We start from the raw sequence: 22,091 nt of genomic DNA, 5'->3' as shown, positions 1-22,091 counted from the left end.
AGTAAATGAGCTATATGTAACTGCAAAATAACCCACACACATTTCCTTCCTGTTTCAGAGGCTCAAACATGCTTGAGATAGCAATCGCAGTCCACGCTTTCCATACAGGTGCCCCATACTGCAGGGAAGCAAATTAAACTGCCAGTTCCCAGATGGATTACGTTGCTCTGGGCACTGGCAATCTGATGGAAACACACTGTGACCTTGAGTCACAACACTTGGGATGCTGAGGTCAGAATTACAGTTTCTAAACAACAGAAAGACGAGAGCATTCCACGACATCCAAAATATCTGTCGGAAAAGGGATATGGGATCATGGGATGATAGGTAACAGAGCTATTGCTATTTTGAAAATCTTTAGATGGAAAAACAATAGAACAGACCACCAGGGGTGGCATTTTAGATAGAGCAGATTGGACTAAATCAGTGGTTCTCAATCCCAATAAGTCTTAAAATTATTTCAATTAAGTTATATTAACTATCTTATTTAAATGCTAAATATATAGTCAATATAGTCAAAAGGATTGAGAACCACAGGAGTAAATATCACCTTATGCAATATATAAATGCTCTTCTGGAGATAATGAAGCCCAAAATCAACTTTATCCTACTTTAAAAATCATTCTATTCATGAAAAACAAAAGGAAGTGGATATAATTACTAATTTCATTCACCAGATGCCTTTAGATTACAAAACTGGTAATTAGACAACATTTATCACAGCAATATTGTTAAGAAAAAGACAATCACTCACTTAGCCAGGTTACTTGAGCTGTAAAAGGTAACTGAATCATTCTATAGGTGCGCATTCCTATGCGCTTGATCCCTGGAATAAAAGTTACGTGATTGGTCATTGTTTATCGCATCTACTCAAGGCTGTTTTTATCATTTTTATTATTATTATTACCAGGCAGGCTCAATGATGTATGCAGCAGTCAAAAATATGTTGAAATATATTGATCCGGGAACATGTCTTACTTGGGAAAATCACAGTGACAGACAGTGAGCAAGCACCACTCACACTTTTTCTTAACAAACTGTCAAAATTTGGTTTTCTACACTGTACAGGTGATTGACGATTGTTATTTTTCTACCGGGCCGTGCTACAAAAAATAGGAACATAAATCTCATTATTGAAGTGTATACTTTGTAATAAATGTACAATGCAGCATTAAAAATAGAGTAATCGTGTCTAACACCACAAAGTAAAAGAGACACATAATATATACATATATATATATACAGTATAAAGAAATTAATCATGTTTAATACAAAATGAAAAATTGCACTAACAATATACAGTCAAGTTTGATCCACACCTGTATATAGTTATATTAGTACGCAAAGATTGTGATCCATTTAAGGGTGCAGGTTGTGAAGAGGATTCAGTCACAGGTTTATTGATTAAATGGTGGTGGTGGTGGTGGTGGTGGAGGTGGGGGCTGGAACATAAAGCCCTGATTGGGCCCTGGGGGCCACGGGTTCATGCCCATGTGAAAGGGTGGAGGTCTGGGAAAGGGTGGGATCATTGGGCGCTGGAAAGGAAACATGTGTGGGTCCTGATGGTGGAACATGTAGTCAGGTTGGAAGTGGGGGTGAGCGTGATAGTTGCTATGAAAACCGCCGCCACGATTGTGGTGCTGCCCACGGGGAACGTTGCGGTTCTGCCTGGGCTTCCGCCGGCCTGCTTTTTGAGGCTCTTTATGGACGTCCGATTCATCCTCTGGTAAAGGAACCAAAGAAAGAGGATGAGAGAGAGTGGTTAGCCGAGTGCATGTGCGCATTAAGTCATAGCGCTCATGTGGGCGACGCGGGTTCGAATTCAGCTCGCAACAAAAATGTGGACTGTTCGACCCACCTGAGTCAGAATCGTTTTGCTGCCGTCTCTTTTTCTCTTTCAGCTTCTGTTTGGCCATCTTCTCTTGCTCATCATCACTAAAGTCAAGTGCCTACACAGAATAAAAACCAATCAGCGGAGAGGCTAAACCATCACTTATTAACAGATAACACTGATGACATATTAAGGCAGGATATCACTCTCTCCATAGAGATTAAGCCTTTGCTGACCTGATTTCCCAAATAATTGTTATGAAAAGGGCACATTTACCTCAGGGGGTGGTTCCTGGTCATTCTTCCAGGATGCATCTGAGCCTTTGGTCCTTGTTTGAGAGGAATCATTTGTAAATGTTAGAATGTTATTTTTTTTTCAATAAAACCGAGGCACACCCAAGCTTTCCGCTCGAATGATGAGGTACTCACTTTTGAAGTCGCTCTGTAAAGACGTAGTCCGTGAAATCTTTAATTTTAGGGGCGCAGTAAACCGGGTCTCGAAGTTTAAGATCTTTCTGGTCGATATCGTCATGGGAGTTGAACCTCAAAACGTAGTAGGGCTGACAAACCGGCCCGAAGACTTCAAAGACCTGAGGAGGAACCAACAACCTTTTAGTACCACAAAACAATGGTTTATTGCACAATAGACGTGTTTCCACATTGCAAGACAACAGATTTGAAATAATTGTATATACTGTTACAAAAGTTTGGGAAATAAATTTGGCACAGGTGGATAATTGTTACTGACCTTGCCAACAGAGTTTCTGTTTTTGCTGAATAACACACTGTCTTCATTCAGTGCTGGTGTGTTCTTGTATGACTCCACGATCACTAAATAAAATGAATACATTTTGTATGAGATGACCTTTAAATTCAGGCAAGACAAAACCTGCATGGTGTCTTCTAGCTAAGATGGTTTTTGTTTTGCCCAGTGGAAAATGTGTGTGTGTGTGTGTGTGTGTGTGTGTGTATGTATGTATGTGTGTATATACATATATATATATATATATATATATATATATATATATATATATATATATATATATATATATATATATATATATATATATATATATATATATATATCACCAGGGGTTTCATTTTAGATAGAGAAGATTGGACTAAATCAGTGGTTCTCAATCCAAATAAGAGGGCCAAATAAGTCTTAAAATTATTTCAATTAAGTTATATTAACCATCTTAATTAAAATGCTAAATATATAGTCAAAAGGATTGAGAACCACAGGAGTAAATATCACCTTATGCAATAAATAAATGCTCTCCTGGAGATAATGAACTTTATGCTACTTTAAAAATCATTATATTTAGGAAAAACAAAAGGAAGTGGATGTAATTACTAATTTCATTCACCAGATGCCTTTAGATTACAAAACTGGTAATTAGTGAATGAATACGAATACATGAAATAATGAAAATGAATACATTTTGTATGAGATCGCCTTTAAATTCAGGCAAGACAAAACCTGCATGGTGTCTCCTAGCTAAAATGGTTTTTGTTTTGCCCAGTGGAAAATGTGTGTGTATCTATCTATCTATCTATCTATCTATCTATCTATCTATCTATCAGTTTTTCATTTGTTTTTAAAGTGCAAAAGACTTCAACCAGTTTTTTGTATTTTAGAAGAGTGGTCTCATAAATTATGAGAAATGTTTACACCAGTTTATTTTATTTATGGTCCAAAATACAGTAGAAGAAAGAGGGAGGTGCATGTGTTAATTAATTTTATTTTTGGAAAAGCTAAACTGGCAATTTGGCTATCAAGAAAATATCGTTAGAACGGGGCTGGGTCAGATGATATTGTGTCCATTCTAAAAGGACTAGTAAAATCTCGCATTAAAATTGAGTTCACATATCATAAACTGGTAAATGACATGGAGTTTAAACACCGATGGGCTGTGAATCAGTGTATTTGTGATATTGATAGTGATGATTGTTTGGACTTGTATATTTAATTTTATTTATTTCTCTTTATTTATTTACTTAAGATGCATTTTGTCCTGGAAAAATAATCTCTCTCTCTCTCTCTCTCTCTCTCAAAAAAAGTGTGTTTCCAAAAAAATATTAAACAGCACAACTCTTTTCAGCACTGATAACAAGAAATGTATGAAATGTTTATGCTGCTTTAGAAACATAAGAAATGCAAAAATAATATAGCAAATATTAGAATGATTTCTGAATGATCATGTGACACTGATGCTGAAAATTCAGCTTTGCCATCACAGGAATAAATTATATTCATTTTAAAATATATTAAAATAGAAAGTGGTTATTTAGAATGATTAGATTTTCTTCACAATATTATTGTTTTATATATGCTTAGAGTTTGCCCGAAGCCTGAATACCTAATTGCTCCACAATGCTTGATATTGTGCCAACGGGCTCCATCTCGGTGTCCTCTGGAAGGCTGATGATCAGGTTCTCCACTGCAGGAAGGTCCTAAACACACAGAAGATACCTTTTTTCTCATGTATGCCAGCATCTTAGTTGATTCTATTCAAAGAAATTGAGAAATTTTGCCAACAGAAACACATCAATTTGGTTTATGGATCGCTGTTTAGGGAAAAAAAAGGAGTGGTCTATTACAGCTCATTCCCCTCACCTCGATAAGCAACTCATCATGGACTTTCACTGGTACTGGCCTCTTCTCATTGCTCACTGCAACAACTTCATCGTCTTCATCTGCATTCTTCAACACTACCTCAAGAGGCTCAGAGGAAGAAGAGGATGAGGACGATGAAGAGGACGATGTGGAGGACGAAGAGTCTGAGTCACTGAATCACACAAAAGTAATCATTAAATAATCAATAGTCATTTTGACTAGCTTTTTGGAACATTCTTTATGTGCATAAAATGATTAACTGAAGATACCAAGGCATGGGTCAGATGCTACAGACTTTAACGTCCTATTATTTTACCTGTCTGAACAGTTGTCATCCGAGCTGTTCCCTCTGTACTGCATGCTCAACAAAGCCAATGACCCAGTGCCAGAGTGTGGACTAACCACAACTCCACACTGCACCTCTGCAGGTCCAGTCTGAACGCTGGCGCTCTCATCTCCTGTTTGTTCAGACTGAATGCTGGAGCTCTGATCACCTGTTTGTTCAGACTGAACAATGGACATCTGATCTCCTGCCAGTCCAGAAAGATCACTGGTGCACGGTTCTGATGGTGGTACAAGTTGATCACTTGAGTTCTGCTGACCAGTTTGTTCAGATGGAGTACCGGAGCTCTGATGTCCAGTGTCTATAGACTGATCACAGGTGTACGGACCTTCTGCTGGTCCAAGCCGAACCCTGCTGCACTGATCTCCTGTTTGTTCAGACTGTTCACTGGCGAAGGTTTCATCAGTTTGTCTGAGTAGCGGACCGGAGCGCTGATTCGTTTCAGTCTGAAACTCTGTATTATTAATATCCAATTCCATTTTTTCGGTTTCAGATTTGGTCTCATCTTGATCCTGGAAAAGAAATTAGATTGAGAGAACAGATGAGATGAGAGACTAATACAAACTCAAATTTAAATAGATTTAAATATCTGCTATGGGTTTTGAACCTGATGTTGTCTATAGTATGTATATTGCATCTGTTATTTTCTTTAGATATTTTTTCTTTGTTTATACTTTATAAAATGCCTTGAGCAGTGACTGAAAGCACGTTATATTTGTAGTATTATTATTATTATTTTAACTCGATAAACTCCTATACGGTCACGTGATATCAACATTCGTCCATGAGAGGGCGACCCGCTACATGTAGAATAAAACAGCCTTTTTTTCCCCTAGAAGAGAAGACTGGTGTCTAGATTCTTTACCTCATGTGAATAAAAAAGTAATATATATACATTTCAAAGATATTCCTCTAAAGTGCTGTTCATAGTTTTTTGCGTAATATTTATTTTATTTAACAAACGTGTACCTTTAAGTAACCAGCATGCACGCTTAAAGTAACTAATGAGGGTGGCAGTACGGATATAAGTGATACAGTGACTTGCATTCCAATTTAGTATAAAAAAATTTGACGATTAATTTCCAACGTGAGCTTTATCACCCACTATCAGTTAATAAAAGTGACCTAACTAATGTTCATGGTTGATGTGCACGCTGAATTATTGATAATTCACGTTTAAAGTAAAAGTTGACACTTTTCTAACAGTCAGTACTTATTCAGTACGTACCAAATGTGTCGCAATGAATATGAATGATCAAAACATACGCAAGGATATAGAATATTCTTTACCTGGCCATCAATTACGTTCTCTGTGCTTGAATTCTCCATGTTTAGGTTTCCATGTGAGAACAGCGTGAAGAAGAAATCGCTATTTTACGTCATTGGCGTCACAACAACAGGAACCTTAAGACTCTTTCAAAATAAAAGGCCCAAGTATTAATGACAAAATCATAATACATTTTTTTTTTTTAAAGAAGAAGAAATGTATCATTTGTTTATCGTATATAATTAAAGATATTGTATTTTATACAATAATATAAATAGGAAGAGCACAAGCTGGCTTTTCCAGGGCACTTAGGAAAGAGAAGCAAGAAACCTGATGTACTGAATCACGATTATTCTCTTCTTTTCATTGTTTGCCAAATAAAATGTCAGGTAAGTTATTAATACACACAGCCGATAAACTACCGCATCAGCATAAAGCTGGAATTAAATCCTTCAAAGTGTCGTAATGTAATTGGAAAAACAACTCCTTCGAGCCGGATTCGAACCAGCGACCTAAGGATGACAGTGTTGAGCCTCTACAGTCCTCCGCTCTACCAACTGAGCTATCGAAGGGTTGTGACGAAGCTTTTTACCATGGAATTTGTCAGATTCCTGTTAGTTTTACGCTTAATATTGTTATCTTAAATTGGTTACTGTTTGTATTACGTAAACATTGGCAGTATGTTGATTTAAAACTGCTGGTTGAGAATGACCTGAAGCAAGTAAACATTTTCCTTCGAGCCGGATTCGAACCCACGACCAGTCTGAGCTATTGAAGCCGAAGGCATGATGTGCTTAGAAAATCAATAGTAATTGGTTTATCATCAACCAATCACAACGCTTTTAAGAGGTTGGAGTAACTGCAGTGCATGTCGTTCTCTGTCGGTTGAAGATGAAATTGTCGAGTGGCTTCATGCCAACAATTTTTTTTTACAAATATGAATCTACATTTAGGGGCCAGTTGTTCAAAGGTAAAATGATCGGATTAGATCAAATCTTGAAAATGGGTTGTTCAAAAGGGAAAGAAGGAATCTTAAATCAGATTAGATCACAGAATCCAATCCTAGTTTTAACAGAGAATGTTTTAATCTGGATCAAACCTTCAGTTTGTGTTGTTCAAAACTTGTCAGTAGGATTTGGATAACTTTGATCCAAAAAAACAGGATTATCCTGATCCCAACAGGGGGTAGGATTTCAAGGTGGATTCCAGGAAGAAAATGTAGTAAAACTTTAAAATTGGTCAAAAATACAACATTTGTATCATGTTATATACACACACACTCATATTTTTATTTAGCTTTTGATTAACTTAACGTTAACTGCTAAAGTAATACATTAGAAGTAGACATTAGGCTACATATTAAGCCTTTCGGTAGCCTACTGTAAAGTAAAAAGGTAGTTTAGCGCCATTAAATAATCCCCAAACAGCTCTAAAAATCAACCAAAAATATTATATTTAATTCAAAGTGTTTTATCACTGTTTCTAAACTACATTGGCACAATCATAAGAGATGAACCAGTCAAAAGATCTTTGCAAGCGAACACAAAGTTTTTTTGGTGAACGCTATACGAAACTTTTCTGAGAGAACACAAAAGCATTGAACATTTTTTTATCTTTTTCCCTATCTCATATTTCTTACATGACCATGTCCCTTTGGGGGTTCCGTAGAGCACCAGTAATCCAGATTTGGTAATCGAAAAAAGTTTACATCCAGATCAGGGTGATCCAATCCAATTGTGCTTTGAAAAACCGGCCCAAAAGTAAGATGGATTACCTGATCCTGGATAGCAAAACATGGGATTTCCAAATCCAGATCATTCTGATCCAGATTAAACTTTTTGATCAACTGGCCCCATGTTACAACAAGACATTATGTAGCCAATACGGCTACTGTAATGTTAATAAGTTACCAGCAGATGGTGCTATGGACCCACACATAGGATGTACATCTACTACGATACGATCAGAAAGCGCAAAATTACAGACATCGCCCAAAATCATTTTTAATATTTTTAAATTAACAAAAATTATTATCAAACTCATGGTGTTCAAAAGCTGTATATCTTTGTTCCGTAGAACACTTAAAAAAAAATATTTGGTGACTATGACTAAAGCAATCATTCTGCCCATAATCTCTGGAAAAAAGGGTTTAGAACCAGATTTGAGTGATTAAATGATGATACAATTAAAATATTTGGTAAATGTATCCATAATGGAAAACAAGAATTACACCTCTCTAAACAGTAAAATTATTCAAACCCTCTCACAGTTTGACTGACAGTGACAGTCAAAAGGCAGATATTTCCAACGTTTAAACGAGGGATTATGATATTTAGCCTATTATGTTTTCTTTTTTGAATTAAAATGAATATTTGTAGTGACACTAGTAAACAAAGAGGAAAAAGCAGCACACACACAAATGTCAGGAGGCCATGAACCTCACAGTGGTTTAATCCTAAAAAATATATGGCATGATTGACAACACAACCTGGATCAGATTAAATAAATCGAATTAAAAAAAGTATGAAAAATAAATAATTAAAAATGTTATGCAGTTTTTGCTTTCAGATATTATGAATGTTACAAAACTGTTGCGTCCTGGGACTCTAATTATGTGAACGTGTACTGATCAAGTATCATTTCAAAGTAAAAGAAAAAAAGAATTTAAAAAAGAAAAGAAAAAGAAATGTAGGGTTTATTTGAGTCACATCTGAAGGTTTCTATATATATATATATATATATATATATATATATATATATATATATATATATATATATATATGATCATTAGTCACGTTAACAGAGAGATAAACAATGGCACATATTGGATTTCTAATTTAAAAGTTAAGTGGTGCTCTGAGGACTGTCATATTCAGGAGACAAAGTTAAATAAATTACTACCATTAACATACACATTTGAGTATTATATACAAAGGGAGTTATTGAAACAAAAATCTACAATTCAAATTTTGTTGTCAACAGATCTTAAGTATTATCCTATTTTACACCATGTGTGTGTGTGTATGTGTGTGTTAGTTCCTGTATCTGGAATTAAAACAAAAACAAAAACAAAAAACCTGCAACTGTGATAAACAGGTGATACTTTTATGCATCCTCACCAAGTCCAGCAAAATAGACCCTTTCTCTAAAGGAATAATATAAACAAACTCCTCTATGTACAGGATTCAAAACAGAACAGGTAACAGACTAACTAAAACACTGATTCTGACAGATCCAGGGCTCAGAGGCTGGAGAACAGAAGCACATGACGACTGGCCTCACACGGGCGCCCGCGTTTGATTTCGGGACAGGCTGATTCGGTTTGCGTTTATAGATTTGTGATCAAAACTTTGCTAAATAGATATGGCAGGTCTGATATCTCACTCCCATCTCAAACTGAAATTGAATGTACCCGTTCGGAATGTTATTCGGCGTTTGCATATATTTTTTGTTACAGGAAATGATGTGGAACCCAGTTGTCATTGCGACCAGCTACAGTCTCTGGCCTCTGATTGGTGTAAACAGAAACGAAGAGGTTATAAATCTCATCCACACAGCGTCCCTCCCCCTTTAGTCTGTCTTTCGTCTTCGAAAAAATCAAAGAATCATCTTTTTTCTTTTTTTTGTGCATAAATTATGACAAAATACATCCCTCCTTTTCCTTCAGCATCCCTTAAAAATTCTCAAAAGCAATAGTGGTTTTTATTTTTCACCGGAAGAACCCAAGAATTTAGTTTGTAAACAGTCATAATGTGAACCTCCAGATATCTTTACTGTTTGGGACATGGTAAACTGTCACAACGATGGATCTTTTCATATTATTTTGATGTGAATAACAATGGAAAACAAGTCTTAAACACAAATCCTTCATGAACCGTTGCGCGGAGACCCTGTTTGACGAAGCCAGCCAATCAGAAGGGAGCGAGAGAACTTGTCTAGCCAATGAGAAGGCGGGACGTGTGATGTGCAGTTCGGCTCCAAGCGATGGCATAGCGACGGTAAGGAGATCGGAAGGGGTTAAATGTTACATTAGGGGTCACTTTTTTTGTGTTATTGGGCATTTGTATAGCCCCTGCATAGCTGAAAGGTGCCATTGGCAGTACTGGAGCAATATGGTGGGATGCGAGCGGTAGATGAAGTATCGCACATCATGCCTTGTCGAACAACCGTAGGAGAACATCCAGGGGGGTTTGACTGTTTAAAACAAGCCGAGTACGGGTGAGACCACAGATATCCGTCTTTTTTTCCATAGCTTTTCGACAAAAAAAAATAAAAAATGCTGAAATGTGGTGAGGTGCGACATCGTAAAGTTCAATACCACCAACACGGGAGCCCGTTCCAACTTTCCTCTGTAAACTCCGGGGAAGCGTTGCCCATTGGTCATGAGCACTGTCTGTCACTGGCTCCGCCCCCCTACAAATTGTCACAGTTCTTTCCTCTGCAAAGCCCCTCCCCCCTACGCATCAGATAGGCAACTCTGAATACTGTCCATCCATAACTGTGCATAAGTGCTGTCCTGGGCACAGAAGTTGTATACTCTTTTGGTCGTCTTGAGCTGAAAGAGAGGGAGGGGAGGTTAACGTGCTTTAAACAACACTGTGAGAATTATGAACAAAGCAATGTGAGCTGATTATAGAGGTCTTACATCAATGAAGGCTTTGTCATCCATGTTTTTCGGTGCTCCCATGGTGGGCGTCCCCGGGATGACTGATTCCACTTCAGCTAGCTCGATCACTCCCTTACACTCTTTATCTTGCCTGGTTTCATAGTATCGCAACTAGGAAAAAGAGAAAGGAGCATCAATAGCAGTCCCTTTGAATTATTCTTGATCAGAAACAGATTGAAAACAGTTCATTTTTGATCTAAAACGTCTAAGATTTGCCACATACTGAAACTATTATGGGTCTAAATCCTAAAATGTTTTCAATATTTTCAATTGCAATGAATTACCTGGTGTTTGGTCTTATCCAGTACAAACCAACGTGGTCTCCAAGGTTTCAGCAAAGCGCCTCTTTTGTATAAAATACCCTCGAAGCTCCTATATCCAAAAAACAATACATCACTTTTATTAAAGAGAAGGTCCGACCTTCAAACATTCAACTTCGGCCAATCCATATTGCATTTGAAACTGCAGTAAAGAGCATCTTGCTAATTCTTTATGATATAGCTTTTAGAGTTCATATTAAAAAATGTAAAAATAAAAACTGTTATTTTAGTATTTTTTTATATAATATTATAGTATTTGTTCATATTTTTAATTAGGTTTAGTTTAAATGTATTTGTTATTTATTAAAATATTAATATAATAATAATTATTTATATAGTTTAAAATTGAGCCATTTTGTTATTAAAATATATCATTTATTTAGTTTATTTTAGTTAAAATTTTTGTAATTTTGTCATGTGTCTTTCAAATATTTCTATTTAGCTATAATTCAAAATATAATTCAGTTTTTAGTAATTTTAGTACTTTAATTTTCAGTTTAGCTTTTCATCTAAAATTTATATTTTTAATTGTATTTCAGCTTTTTTTTTTTTTTTTTTACAAATTATTTTTAATAGTTTAGTTAAACATAAGAACATCACTGGTAAAAAAAAAAAAAATAAGAAAATATTATAAAATATTTATTAAAAAAAAGTGTTAAAATTCATTTTGGCACCCCACTGGACCATTTAAAATGAACTAGCGAAGACAAAAATATTAATATAATAATTTAGTTTAAAATTGAGCCATTTTGTTATTAAAATATATAATTTATTTAGTTTATTTTAGTAAAAATGGTTGTAATTTTGTTATGCATCTCAAATATTTCTATTTAGCTATAATTCAAAATATAATTCAGTTTTTAGTAATTTTAGTACTTTAACTGGAACATTTCTAATTTTCACTTTAGTTTTTCATCTAATATTTAGATTTTAATTGTATTTCAGCTTTATTTAAAAAATAATTGTTTTTATTCTTAATAGTTTTAGTTAACATAAGAACATCACTGGTAAAAAAATTTAAATTAAGAAAATATTATAAAATATTTATTTTAAAAAAATTGTAAAAATTAATTTTGGCACCCCGTTTGACCATTTAAAATGAACTAGCGAAGACAAAAAAAATAAATAAAAAAAGTACAAATCTGAAAAAACTTGGTGACAAGTAACAGGACCTACACTTTAGATTTTCAGTTATACATTCATATAAATTTAAATCTTAAAATTTGATTTAAAAAGTCAATGGATGTCATGCATTCTCTACCCAAGCTCGTTAGGTGAAACATCAACTCGTTACATCTATACAACCATAACTAAAGCCGAGAGTGTCATTTCCCCAGATTGAAGAGAGCCTTCACAGACCTGTTCTCGCTCTCAGTGCTCTGGAACTGGCTGTAGAGCGTGCTGGTACTGGGCCGACCAGCTGTAGGCGTGGACGTGGTGCTGCCCTCACAGTCCAATGCCAGGTTAATGGAGGAGCCGACTCCGCTCTCTTGCAGATACACACCCTGAGAGCGCCGCTGGTGACTCAGATTAGATGACATGAGCAGAGAGCTGGAAAAGGAGTTCTGAGGAAGGAGAAACAGACTATTAGTACGCCATCCCATTAGTAATTTGTAGATGGAGATAAGATGTTGTTTAGACTCTTACCCTGCTCTCTAGTCTGGACTCGACCCTTTGGGCAGTCTTAATCTTGTCCCACGTGTCCTTCCATTTCTCCGTAGGTTGTCCCAACTCAGTTTCTAGGTTCTGTACATCCTGCTCACAAACACACACACATATAAGACGATAATCAGGATGCATGTATGAAGAAAATACTTTCATTATAATGAGGACTTTAGCTTTATTCCTCACCTGCAAGAGTTTGGTGATGGCATCAGGCACTACTTTACTGAGGCTGTCATAGCAAGGCCAGACGATCCTCCGCTGGGACTTGGGTGCTGTCGTCTCCTGCCTTTCACCGGCTTCTTCCTGTGACTTCTCCTGTCGACCCCGCACTAATTCCCAGTCGAAGGACGGACCCTCAGAAAGCGTTTCCTCCGTGTAGAAGTCCCAAACCTTCAAGTTGGAGATGAAACTGTAGGGCTTTAAGACCTGCAAAAAAAAAGAAAAAAAAGAAATGTGGGTTACACACAATAACCAACAGAAGGCACTAGTGTATTACTAGTATAAAAAAACTAACATAAATAGTAGAATATGTATAAAAATAAATATTGTAGTGGTTGAAAGTCATTTAGTCAATTTTTGGTGCGCAAATTACATAATGAAAAGAAAAAGTCAACAATCTCAAACTAAACTGAGTAAGACAAGAACAAAATTAAAAAGTGACCTCTTCCTCCTCCGGTGAAAACATGTAGTTGTAGAATATGGGGGTCTTCTTGTTGAGTCGATCAATGTAATCCCAGACAGACTTGCACACCTGAGGGTTCTTCCTCTCACCTTTTTCCTCATACAAGACACCTAAACAGAAAACACATTGGGATAGGGACAAAATAGGGTTTAATGATTGAAAACTGTAAATATGCATTATGAATCAGTCATTTGACAGTAATACACGAGGAAACAATAACATGAAAAGATCTGATCATCTCATTACGAGTGTCAAAGATTATACTAGGCATTATGTTGCAAATTTGTTGATTATTGGTTGTGGATTTAGACCCACCAAGCTCAATGCGCTCGTAGTCCGAGTCCAGCAGGAAGGTGCGGAAGCGGTTGGATACGTAGTGGTAGGCTAGAAACTTCAGGTAGTACTGACTGAACTCAAATTCCATGGGGAACTGCAGATGGATCTGTTGTGAAAATGAGCAGAGGGGAGAAATGTAACATCTATCAGATCTTAATGTGCAGAACAACTTATTCAATTTGCTTGCATTAAACATGGACTGACAGGAAAAGCATTATGTAAGGGATAATGTAGAGCGAGGCGGTTGTTATAGCGAATACAACCCCGACAGGCTGATCAGTTCGCGGAGGGGTCTTGAATCAACCAGTATTCGCTATAACAACCACCTCGCTCTACATTATCCCGCTTATTACATGGCTACCCACCAAATAAATCAATAATTTGACACAAAATATTGATTTAAAAAGGAGTTTATTGATTTAAAAATGATTGTATTGCTTCCGCTAAAGAAAATAGTCCGTTCCGTCTCTACGGTTAGAATCCTGCGTCCTTAGCAACGCTCTGTTTTTCATGGTAACGGTGTGTTATACTTCGCACCGGTCTATTATCAAGAAATAACAGACCACATTCTACATTGGACTTCAACCAAGCCATGTAATAAAAGAGTACTAAAAGCAAATTGCAATTGTAACAGCCAGGTTTATATGGCCAAAACCACAACACAAAACCATATAAAAGAGTATATTATGACAAAAAGAACCGGGCCCAAGACTGAACCTTGTGGAACACTTACAGAAGATCATCTGTAAATCATTACTATGCATTTCGATCAATCAGAAAAGTAATTATGAAGGCATCTACAAACAGTGCAATCATAGCGATGAGGTAAAAGACATTTTAAAGGAACAGAGAATTTTTTTTTTTACACATTGGCTTTTACTTGAAAAGGACGAAGATATATATTTTTTCCACCACAATATTTAAAAAATAATTTACTTATTTTGTTGCATAAACAATGACTGTAGACTAAGAATGTCAGAGTAAAATTATAAAAATACCTTTAGAACCACCATATCTACAGTATATATATATATATGAGGAAAAGAACCTGACCCAAGACTGAACAATGTGGGACACCTATATATTATAGTGGAGTCCTAGTGATGAGGTAAAAGCCATTTTAATGGAACAGATATATTAAGTGAGAAGGACGTAGGATAAGAAGCAAGAACTCCTGGATTTCTAGAAGCTTAATCGTTTTCATTGTGTAAAAGATTACAATCATCTCTTTGATATCTTGTCAAATCCAGATCCAGTGCCCTGAAATCCCACTATTAAGCAATGTGTGGGAAAAGGAAGTCTGTCCTTATCTTCAGGGTAAATAAGCTTGGATAAGGCTTGCGCAATCCCGGTAAGTTATAGTAAGGCATCTCATCTTCAAAGGTGTGGTAGGTTTAGAGTGACAAAGCAGGAAGTTGTAGAAGGTATTTGAATATCAGCATGTATTAACAAGCTGCTTTCCTGTGCCAGCTGAATTTACTGTACCTCACATCATCACCAAACAGATAAAGTTTATTATGTTTCCCTTTGCTTTGGACAACACTTTTAAAATAGTGATTGCTTTTATCAGCATGTAACAAAACAGTCATTTGACTATGGAGATGTAATTATTACAGTGCACAAGATAAGAACTTTCCAGAAACAGCTCCACTGAAAAACAGAATAACTATAAATAACGCATGCAAACAAGCGACACATCCTGTGTATGTAAAAATAGCATGCATTTGAGTGCATAAAGAAAATGGTGAGAGTTGCTCAACAAAAACGTTAAAGTACTGGCATATATTCTGCCGTGCAAAGGCAAAAGACCGTAACTTCGGTTTTGGTCGAAAATGAGTTATTTATATTTTTGGCACATTCAAGACCTTCTTTATCATGTGGATAAGTATCTTGAATCAATTCCTTTTTTTTATCGAAAAAATAATGATTTGTCTTAACAGTAACTTCCAAAAGCCCGTGAGAAACCAAGGCAGAACACCGTAACATCAGTTACGGCTCTTTGGCTTTGTTTTGGAACGCTCAAAGTACGAGTTACGGTGTTCTGCCTTTGTTTAGCCGCGCGTCAATATGAAGTTACTGTGCCGGTTTTCAATCAAATAATGCTACCTACCAGATTGTACGGTCTTCTGCCTTTGTTTTAATGTCCATTAAAATTAAAATTACGGTGTAGCCTGTGTACTTTGTACAGCTGCCATCAGTCGCTCTAACTTCTGATGTCCTCAGAGCCGTCAGAACATTTAGTATGGTCTGCTCCATCGACAAACGTGCAATATCGATCGCGAAGGATTATGCAGAGTTGACAGAAAAACGTTACACATTGCCGTATCAGATGAATACAACCAAGAATTAAAGCTCGGCAAACTAGCTGGCAGAGTGCCAAAACTTCGCCTTCAGCACCGCCCTAAACGCGGTCGAGTCAACGCTGGACTAATAGGAGGTATTTTGTCATGTCAAATGTATTAATAATGCCATCAGAATGCAACCAAAGCACAGGATAGCAATAAGTAGATGGCTATAAATAATTGTAAATCATACAAAAAAAATGCCATGATCACTACATTTTATACAGGTGTTACTATAATGATTTTGTTAATGGTGATCAGCAACCAAATATTGAGAATGTAGAAGTTACTGCCTTTTGCCTTGGCATGACTTCTCACTTTTTGCTGACAATACAAAGGCAGAGTACAGTAACTTTAAAATAGTGGTCAAAAGTCAAGTTTGAGCTCAAGATTTTTTTATGTATATAATTTCCATTACTAAAACATCTATTTGCCAGATTTCCAGTGTCCTACCTATAATTAATTTGGCGAGACAACTAAAAATCTTTAAAGTCATTTTTCTCAGTTCCACACTCTAGCGACTTAAGGTCTTTTGCCTTTGTAGGGCAGTATTGCAAAGGCGTGTGCATGTACAATTACTGATGGTGACACTAATTTCTTGATGAGCAAAATATTGGGAAGGTTAAGAATATTATCAGCCTCCCTGCCCTCTAGCAACTGGAAAACCTGTATCGAACAGCCACCAGTACACATACCTGGTGAACGCAGTCGAGGAACTGAAGGAAGACAGGTGTGAATCCGCTGCTCTGGCTGGTCAGCGTCTGGGCTCCACGGTGGCTGAATCGATGGCCAAACGACATCCACTCTTTCTCCACGAGCAGCCTGAATCCATCAATCGTTCGGTAGTATGGATCCGACAGCAGCTGCACCAGGGACACCACCTAAATCCAACACAGCATTAATGCACACATGGCAAAAATATTGATGGCATACACCACTCATGCACGTTTAAGTGTGTGTCCTACCTGTGTTGTGACATCCCAGCCATCTTCTAAACTAACCATGACAGAGGAACCAGTGTCCAGCAGCTCCACAACAAGAACCGACACCTGTAGAACCCTGTGAAGCTATGGGACACAAACACAATAAACATCAATAACATAAAAAAATACATTGGATTTTATAATTGTCAGATACACCCAATTAAAATGGGAAAAAGTGTAAGGTACCAGATTCATCCACTCTGACTCCTCCAGGCAACGGTGAAAAGTCATGTTTTGATCACTGTTGGTTGTGGAAGGCACACAGGCTTTCATCAGCTTCTTGAAACTGTTCTTCACCTGCCGTACATCAAAGACCTCGATGGGCACCACCTCCCACTGCTGGAAGGAGTCCTGCTTTCCACCCTGACACCACAAGGCACAATTCAATATTGCAATCAATAGGTTTGATTCAATCTAGAATCTATGGAATCTGTATTGTAAATACATCAGAATTGTAAACACAGTGGCAAAAAAGTTCATTTTAGCCCCTAATGGTGCGTTCACACCGGACGCGAATAGCGCGTCAGGCGCGAGTGATTTCAATGTTAAGTCAATGCAAAGACGCGTTGCGCGCGTAAAAAAATTCCTGCGGCGCGAATGAGGCGTAGAGCGCGGTGCGGTAGACGTGAATACGCCTCATTCGCACGTCAAGTTTGCGTGAATGGCGCAAATTGAGAGTCTGGCGCGTTAAGCACGTTACGCACAAATGATTTTATTTGTGCTTTTTGTGCAGTCACGCGTTTGACGCGAATTCGCGTCTGCCGCTCGAGTTGAAAAATCTGAATTTCTGCGTCAATTCGCGCCACGTTAACCAATCAGGAGCCTGCTTGCTGCTGTCACGTGGTGAAGTGACAGTTTATGTTATTTTATGTTTGGCCTCAATAAATTATTTTGTAATATGACTAAAATGCACAACAAAGCAAATCTTTAACATAAAAACTCGATTTCAATATATGAGAGATACTCATTTTGTATTGAATGCTATTTATTCCATATCTATTCTAGATTATATGAAACATTAATCTAATGTAAAGACAACAAACACAATTTAGTGTATAAAAACAAAAACAAAAATCACAGGACAGGTTTCACTTTTGGAGGCTGGCTCCATTTATTATTAAAACATAAATAAATGACAGATTAGGTGGGTGCAGGCGAGGGTAAACCTCGCGCCGGGCTGTACAGCGCGGGCTCATCAGGCAGCGACCACTCGAGGCCAAGGCCTTATACGGCCTACGCTGTCCTCGTCAGCGTCCTCACCATTAGGTCCACCGAACCTAGCTCCTGGAGCAAATTGTGAAACTCCTGAAACCCTCCGGAGGGTCTGGTGGACCCAGGTACAGCGACGATGTCCCCTACGTAGCTGTTTCTGCTCTCCAGAGCATATACGAGCAGTGACTCTCTCGATTAATGCTAATGCTCGATAAACATCTAAAAAAGATGGCCGCCAACGGGTTTCGAAACTTTCGCCTCCGGATTTCGCCTCTGACGAAATTGAAAGCGAAATTGACGAGCGTAAAAACAAAAGTTTGAAGCGAAATTTACGCGCGTCAATTTCGCTCTTGACGCGCGAATTAACACAAAGTGGTCAAGCGTATAACTAGCCTCGAATTTTGGCACGTCCGGTGTGAACGCACAGTAAGAACACCACAATAGAATAATAACAACGATAATAGTAATAAATAGTGTAATAAATATTTGAAAATATTTATTATTTAATAGAATACATATTTAAGAATAATTGTAAAAAATAATTATATAAACAACAAATATACATAAAAGTATTGTTAGTATAAAAATAATAAACATTATTATTTATTGATCTAAATAAATATAATTATTATGACCATCATCTTGATCATTATTATTACTAATCATAGTAATCTCATTACACCTCAAAATTACAAGAATGAAATGTGTATTAGTTCTGGTGGTAACTTGAAAATCAACTAGTATTGCTTTCGTAAGTTACTTCATATATAGAGTCATATTCCTATGAAATTTTATAGATTTGAACTCTTTCCCAACCAGCGTTTAAAAAAAATAAGTTGCCAGTCAGCAGTCGAGAAAACCTTCACGGCCCCCAGAATATTTTGTTGTATGAATATCTGAACATACAATATGTCAAAAGAAAGAACCGATCTTTTTTTCCATCAACAATTGAATGTGTGTAAGTTTCATTAAAAAAGCAACATTTTGAGCAAAAAGCTGAGAAAATTGCGTTTTTGTCAAAGACTGCGCCTGCATCGATTCAGAACGATGATCAAAACATAGATGGAGAAGATCAACACCACCAAAGCATGCACGGTCCTATACCACTTCCTGGGTCGACATTTCATTTGCTAACATTAGGCACTTTTGATTTATATGCTGTTTAATGTTGATGATTACTTTGCTTTACATATGCTATCACTTGTTTCTGCCTCTTTTTCGCCTTTGTTTTGATCAGGAGATCGAATGCTCTTTCAGAAGATGCACAATAGCGCCCCCTACCATATAACAGTGAAAAAACACGGAAAGCCGGAAATTTCCGTCAATGGCGGGGAAACATTGTCTCATAAAATGACGGAAATTTCCGTCAATGGCAGTAAAAGAGTTAAGACAGTAACCTTGAGCTGGGACTTGTCTCCAATGATGTAGAGGTACGCTCTCTGTTGGCGAAGGAAATAGGTCTCGGTTGGGCCTCCGTTAGCTTGAGGAGACTCTTTCCCAGCCAGCCTGTTCCCCACATCTGGGTTATACGTGCTGAGCCGGCCACTTCCACGAATACTGCCCCATTTCCCTGAGAAACACAAAGAGGACCAATAAAGGTCATGTACTGATGGAGAATGGGTAATTAATTCTGCTTTGTGGAATCATTTGTGTGTTTATTTTGGGTATTGGTGTAGAGAATTTATGATTTCTGCAAAGATGATGACAATGACAATCCGGTGGATCACATGCAAAGAGATGCTAATCACATCCGCACAAACAGTACAAATAAAACAAACAAACATGGTGATCAACGATTAGTTAGCACAGATAAAAGAAGATGACAACACTACTTGGACACTTAGTGCTCAAACTTGCTGGCGTCATTGTCGAGAAATTTGATTGGTTAGATTTGAGAGCAGGGGCGGGCCTACTGTACCTCTAGGCGAGTTGCGGGCCTTGACTGAAACTCTAGGCTGGGAGAGGGAGATGACCTTTGCCCTCTGACCCAGCGCTAAGGTCAGATGACATAAAAATGCCCATTACTATCAGCAAACAAATTCGGGCAGCTATTTTAGCCCGATTATTAACATTAGCATATAGCATTAAGCCAATACAAAAATGCACACGTCATGTAGGGTTGGATGTTAAATTATATTTGAATATAAATGGTTGGGAACAGAGGAATGAAGGGCGGGGTTAAGTCGTGAGGATCTTCAAATGTCTCGAACACACTTCTCACCTCCTCGACTGAAGGTTCCTGGCACGTCCTCTTTAGTCCCCATGACTTGTTTCATTAAAGCTCCAATTTTAGGCTGCCTCAGCTTGTCTGATGAGTCTGAGGCCCAAAAAATACGGTGTGAATTTCTCAAGTGAATTGTTAACGTATATCCAATTGTGTGACATGGTCTGTGAGGATTAGTATTGGTTAGGGTTAAAGGTTAGGGTCAGGGTCACAGTCTGACCTGAGGTGCTCATGTGTGAGGAGGTGAAGCCGCTGAGTGTGTTCCTCCCGCTGGCCTCACTGTACGAGGGCATGGAGCTGATAATGGCCTGCAGATACTTCTCCTGCTCCAGGCTGGTGGAGTCGGCCTGGGACGGGCCTGAAACCAAACACAACTGCATTTACTTTCTTTTCTTTTTTTACTGCATTTGCATTTTATTCCATCACTATATTCTGTTTTGTCTCTTCCTGTGCTCATCTGCTTCATGTAACTGTGGCGTAGTGGTTAGAGAGCTGGGCTTAAATAGTAAAGTCCAAACAGAAGAGCATAGTGCCAGCATGCCAACGATCAAAGATTGTTTGCATGAACTACTGGAATGCATGAACTGATCAAATGCATGTCTCGAATGTATAAAAGTAACTACCAAATGCATAAAAAGCCTATATAATGTAATATACTTATGTATGCATGTAATATACATATACCAGTGTTATTACAATTAATTAAAATGAAAACTTTATTTGAAATAAAGCTGAAATAAAATAAATGATAACATTAGATGAGAAACGTTGCTTTGAAATGAAATAAGTTTAGGCTGAAGTACGAAAATCACTGAAACTGAAATTGATATAAATATAAATGAAAGCTAAATAGAATGATTAAAAAACTAGTAAAAATGACAAAAGCACATAAAATTAGTACAATTAAAATGAAAACTGAAGATATAAAAATAAAAGCTACTTCAAAATATTAATATAAAAAATTATGTATGTATGTATGTATGTATGTATGTGTATATATATATATTTTTTTTTTTTAAATGTGCATCTGGCTCTGACCTGCAGTGGGTGCATTGGGTGATTTGAAGAAGCCCACGACGCCTTTAGCATGCAGGCCGGCCGAGCGCAGCAGCACAGCTTTGGTGCGCGAGTTCCTCCAGCACACCACAGGAAAACGGTTCTGCCGGTAGCAGCGACAGATGCGTTGGATGGTGGAATCAGGGATGCTCTGAGGCACGATCAGTAACCCTGGGTAACTGAAGCACACGGACAGACAGCCAATGAGATTTAGACATAAATACTACACTAATACAATGATTAACAGCATTTGAACTAAAGCTTCTGGGAATTCTGGGACTGACCTTCGACAGACCGTGTACATCCGGTTGACAGTGGAGATACGGAAGGGTTCGTTTTTGGAGCGTGTCAGGCTGTTGCTGAGAGTTCCCAGTCCCAGGCGCTGATAGTCACGACAGCAGGCCCGCTCGACCACATTACTCATGGTCTGGCGGTCCGACGAGCGGATGGTGGAGGAAAGCGTGAGCGAACTCTGGTCCGGCTCTTCAGACACTGTTCAGTCAGAAAAGATACATTATATTGCATAATCACGTGTTGGTGATAAC

At 37.5% G+C, this 22,091-nt stretch overlaps 2 protein-coding genes across 12 annotated transcripts in view; both read right to left on the bottom strand.

Moving 5' to 3' along the window:
• Positions 1-1,240: 1,240 nt before the first annotated feature.
• Positions 1,241-6,191, bottom strand: naf1 (nuclear assembly factor 1 homolog). Its single transcript, XM_084406489.1, has 9 exons — positions 6,084-6,191; positions 4,767-5,305; positions 4,451-4,622; positions 4,194-4,287; positions 2,579-2,661; positions 2,260-2,420; positions 2,108-2,159; positions 1,859-1,949; positions 1,241-1,723 (listed from the first exon to the last, which is right to left on the bottom strand). Exons 1-9 carry the CDS (start codon positions 6,120-6,122, stop codon positions 1,398-1,400), a joined length of 1,557 nt encoding a protein of 518 aa, XP_084262615.1. The 5' UTR covers positions 6,123-6,191; the 3' UTR covers positions 1,241-1,397.
• A 2,958-nt stretch (positions 6,192-9,149) lies between these two features.
• sbf1 (SET binding factor 1) overlaps positions 9,150-22,091 on the bottom strand; it is a 54,183-nt gene continuing 41,241 nt past the window's right edge. For 7 of the 11 annotated variants that reach the window (XM_084406490.1, XM_084406494.1, XM_084406495.1 and 4 more), the window contains 17 exons: positions 21,831-22,038; positions 21,529-21,725; positions 20,711-20,848; positions 20,488-20,583; positions 20,185-20,259; positions 19,664-19,836; positions 17,241-17,417; positions 17,037-17,138; positions 16,767-16,952; positions 13,709-13,835; positions 13,373-13,503; positions 12,898-13,137; positions 12,694-12,801; positions 12,406-12,611; positions 11,011-11,098; positions 10,706-10,837; positions 9,150-10,615 (listed from right to left, as the gene is read on the bottom strand). In XM_084406490.1, coding sequence (XP_084262616.1) covers positions 10,517-10,615; positions 10,706-10,837; positions 11,011-11,098; positions 12,406-12,611; positions 12,694-12,801; positions 12,898-13,137; positions 13,373-13,503; positions 13,709-13,835; positions 16,767-16,952; positions 17,037-17,138; positions 17,241-17,417; positions 19,664-19,836; positions 20,185-20,259; positions 20,488-20,583; positions 20,711-20,848; positions 21,529-21,725; positions 21,831-22,038 — 2,483 coding nt within the window. In that variant the 3' untranslated portion in view covers positions 9,150-10,516. The remainder of the gene's footprint in view (positions 10,616-10,705; positions 10,838-11,010; positions 11,099-12,405; positions 12,612-12,693; positions 12,802-12,897; positions 13,138-13,372; positions 13,504-13,708; positions 13,836-16,766; positions 16,953-17,036; positions 17,139-17,240; positions 17,418-19,663; positions 19,837-20,184; positions 20,260-20,487; positions 20,584-20,710; positions 20,849-21,528; positions 21,726-21,830; positions 22,039-22,091) is intronic. The other 4 variants (XM_084406497.1, XM_084406500.1, XM_084406491.1 and 1 more) reach the window with 1 other exon arrangement.

Source organism: Rutilus rutilus (assembly GCF_951802725.1).
Source record: "Rutilus rutilus genome assembly, chromosome: 4".
Classification (NCBI taxonomy): Eukaryota; Metazoa; Chordata; class Actinopteri; order Cypriniformes; family Leuciscidae; genus Rutilus; species Rutilus rutilus.
The sequence above is the reverse complement of the archived record's forward strand: the minus strand, read 5'-3'. Positions and strand labels throughout refer to the sequence as shown.

What these genes read in the sequence shown, in the direction of transcription:
- naf1 (XM_084406489.1), bottom strand. Translation starts at nt 6,122, where the DNA reads ATGGAGAATTCAAGCACAGAGAACGTAATTGATGGCCAG. An exon ending in AGAACGTAATTGATGGCCAG is followed by an intron (nt 5,306 to 6,083) that starts GTAAAGAATATT and finishes TTTCTTTTCCAG; the next exon opens with GATCAAGATGAGACCAAATC. An exon ending in ATGATGAGTTGCTTATCGAG is followed by an intron (nt 4,288 to 4,450) that starts GTGAGGGGAATG and finishes CTGTGTGTTTAG; the next exon opens with GACCTTCCTGCAGTGGAGAA.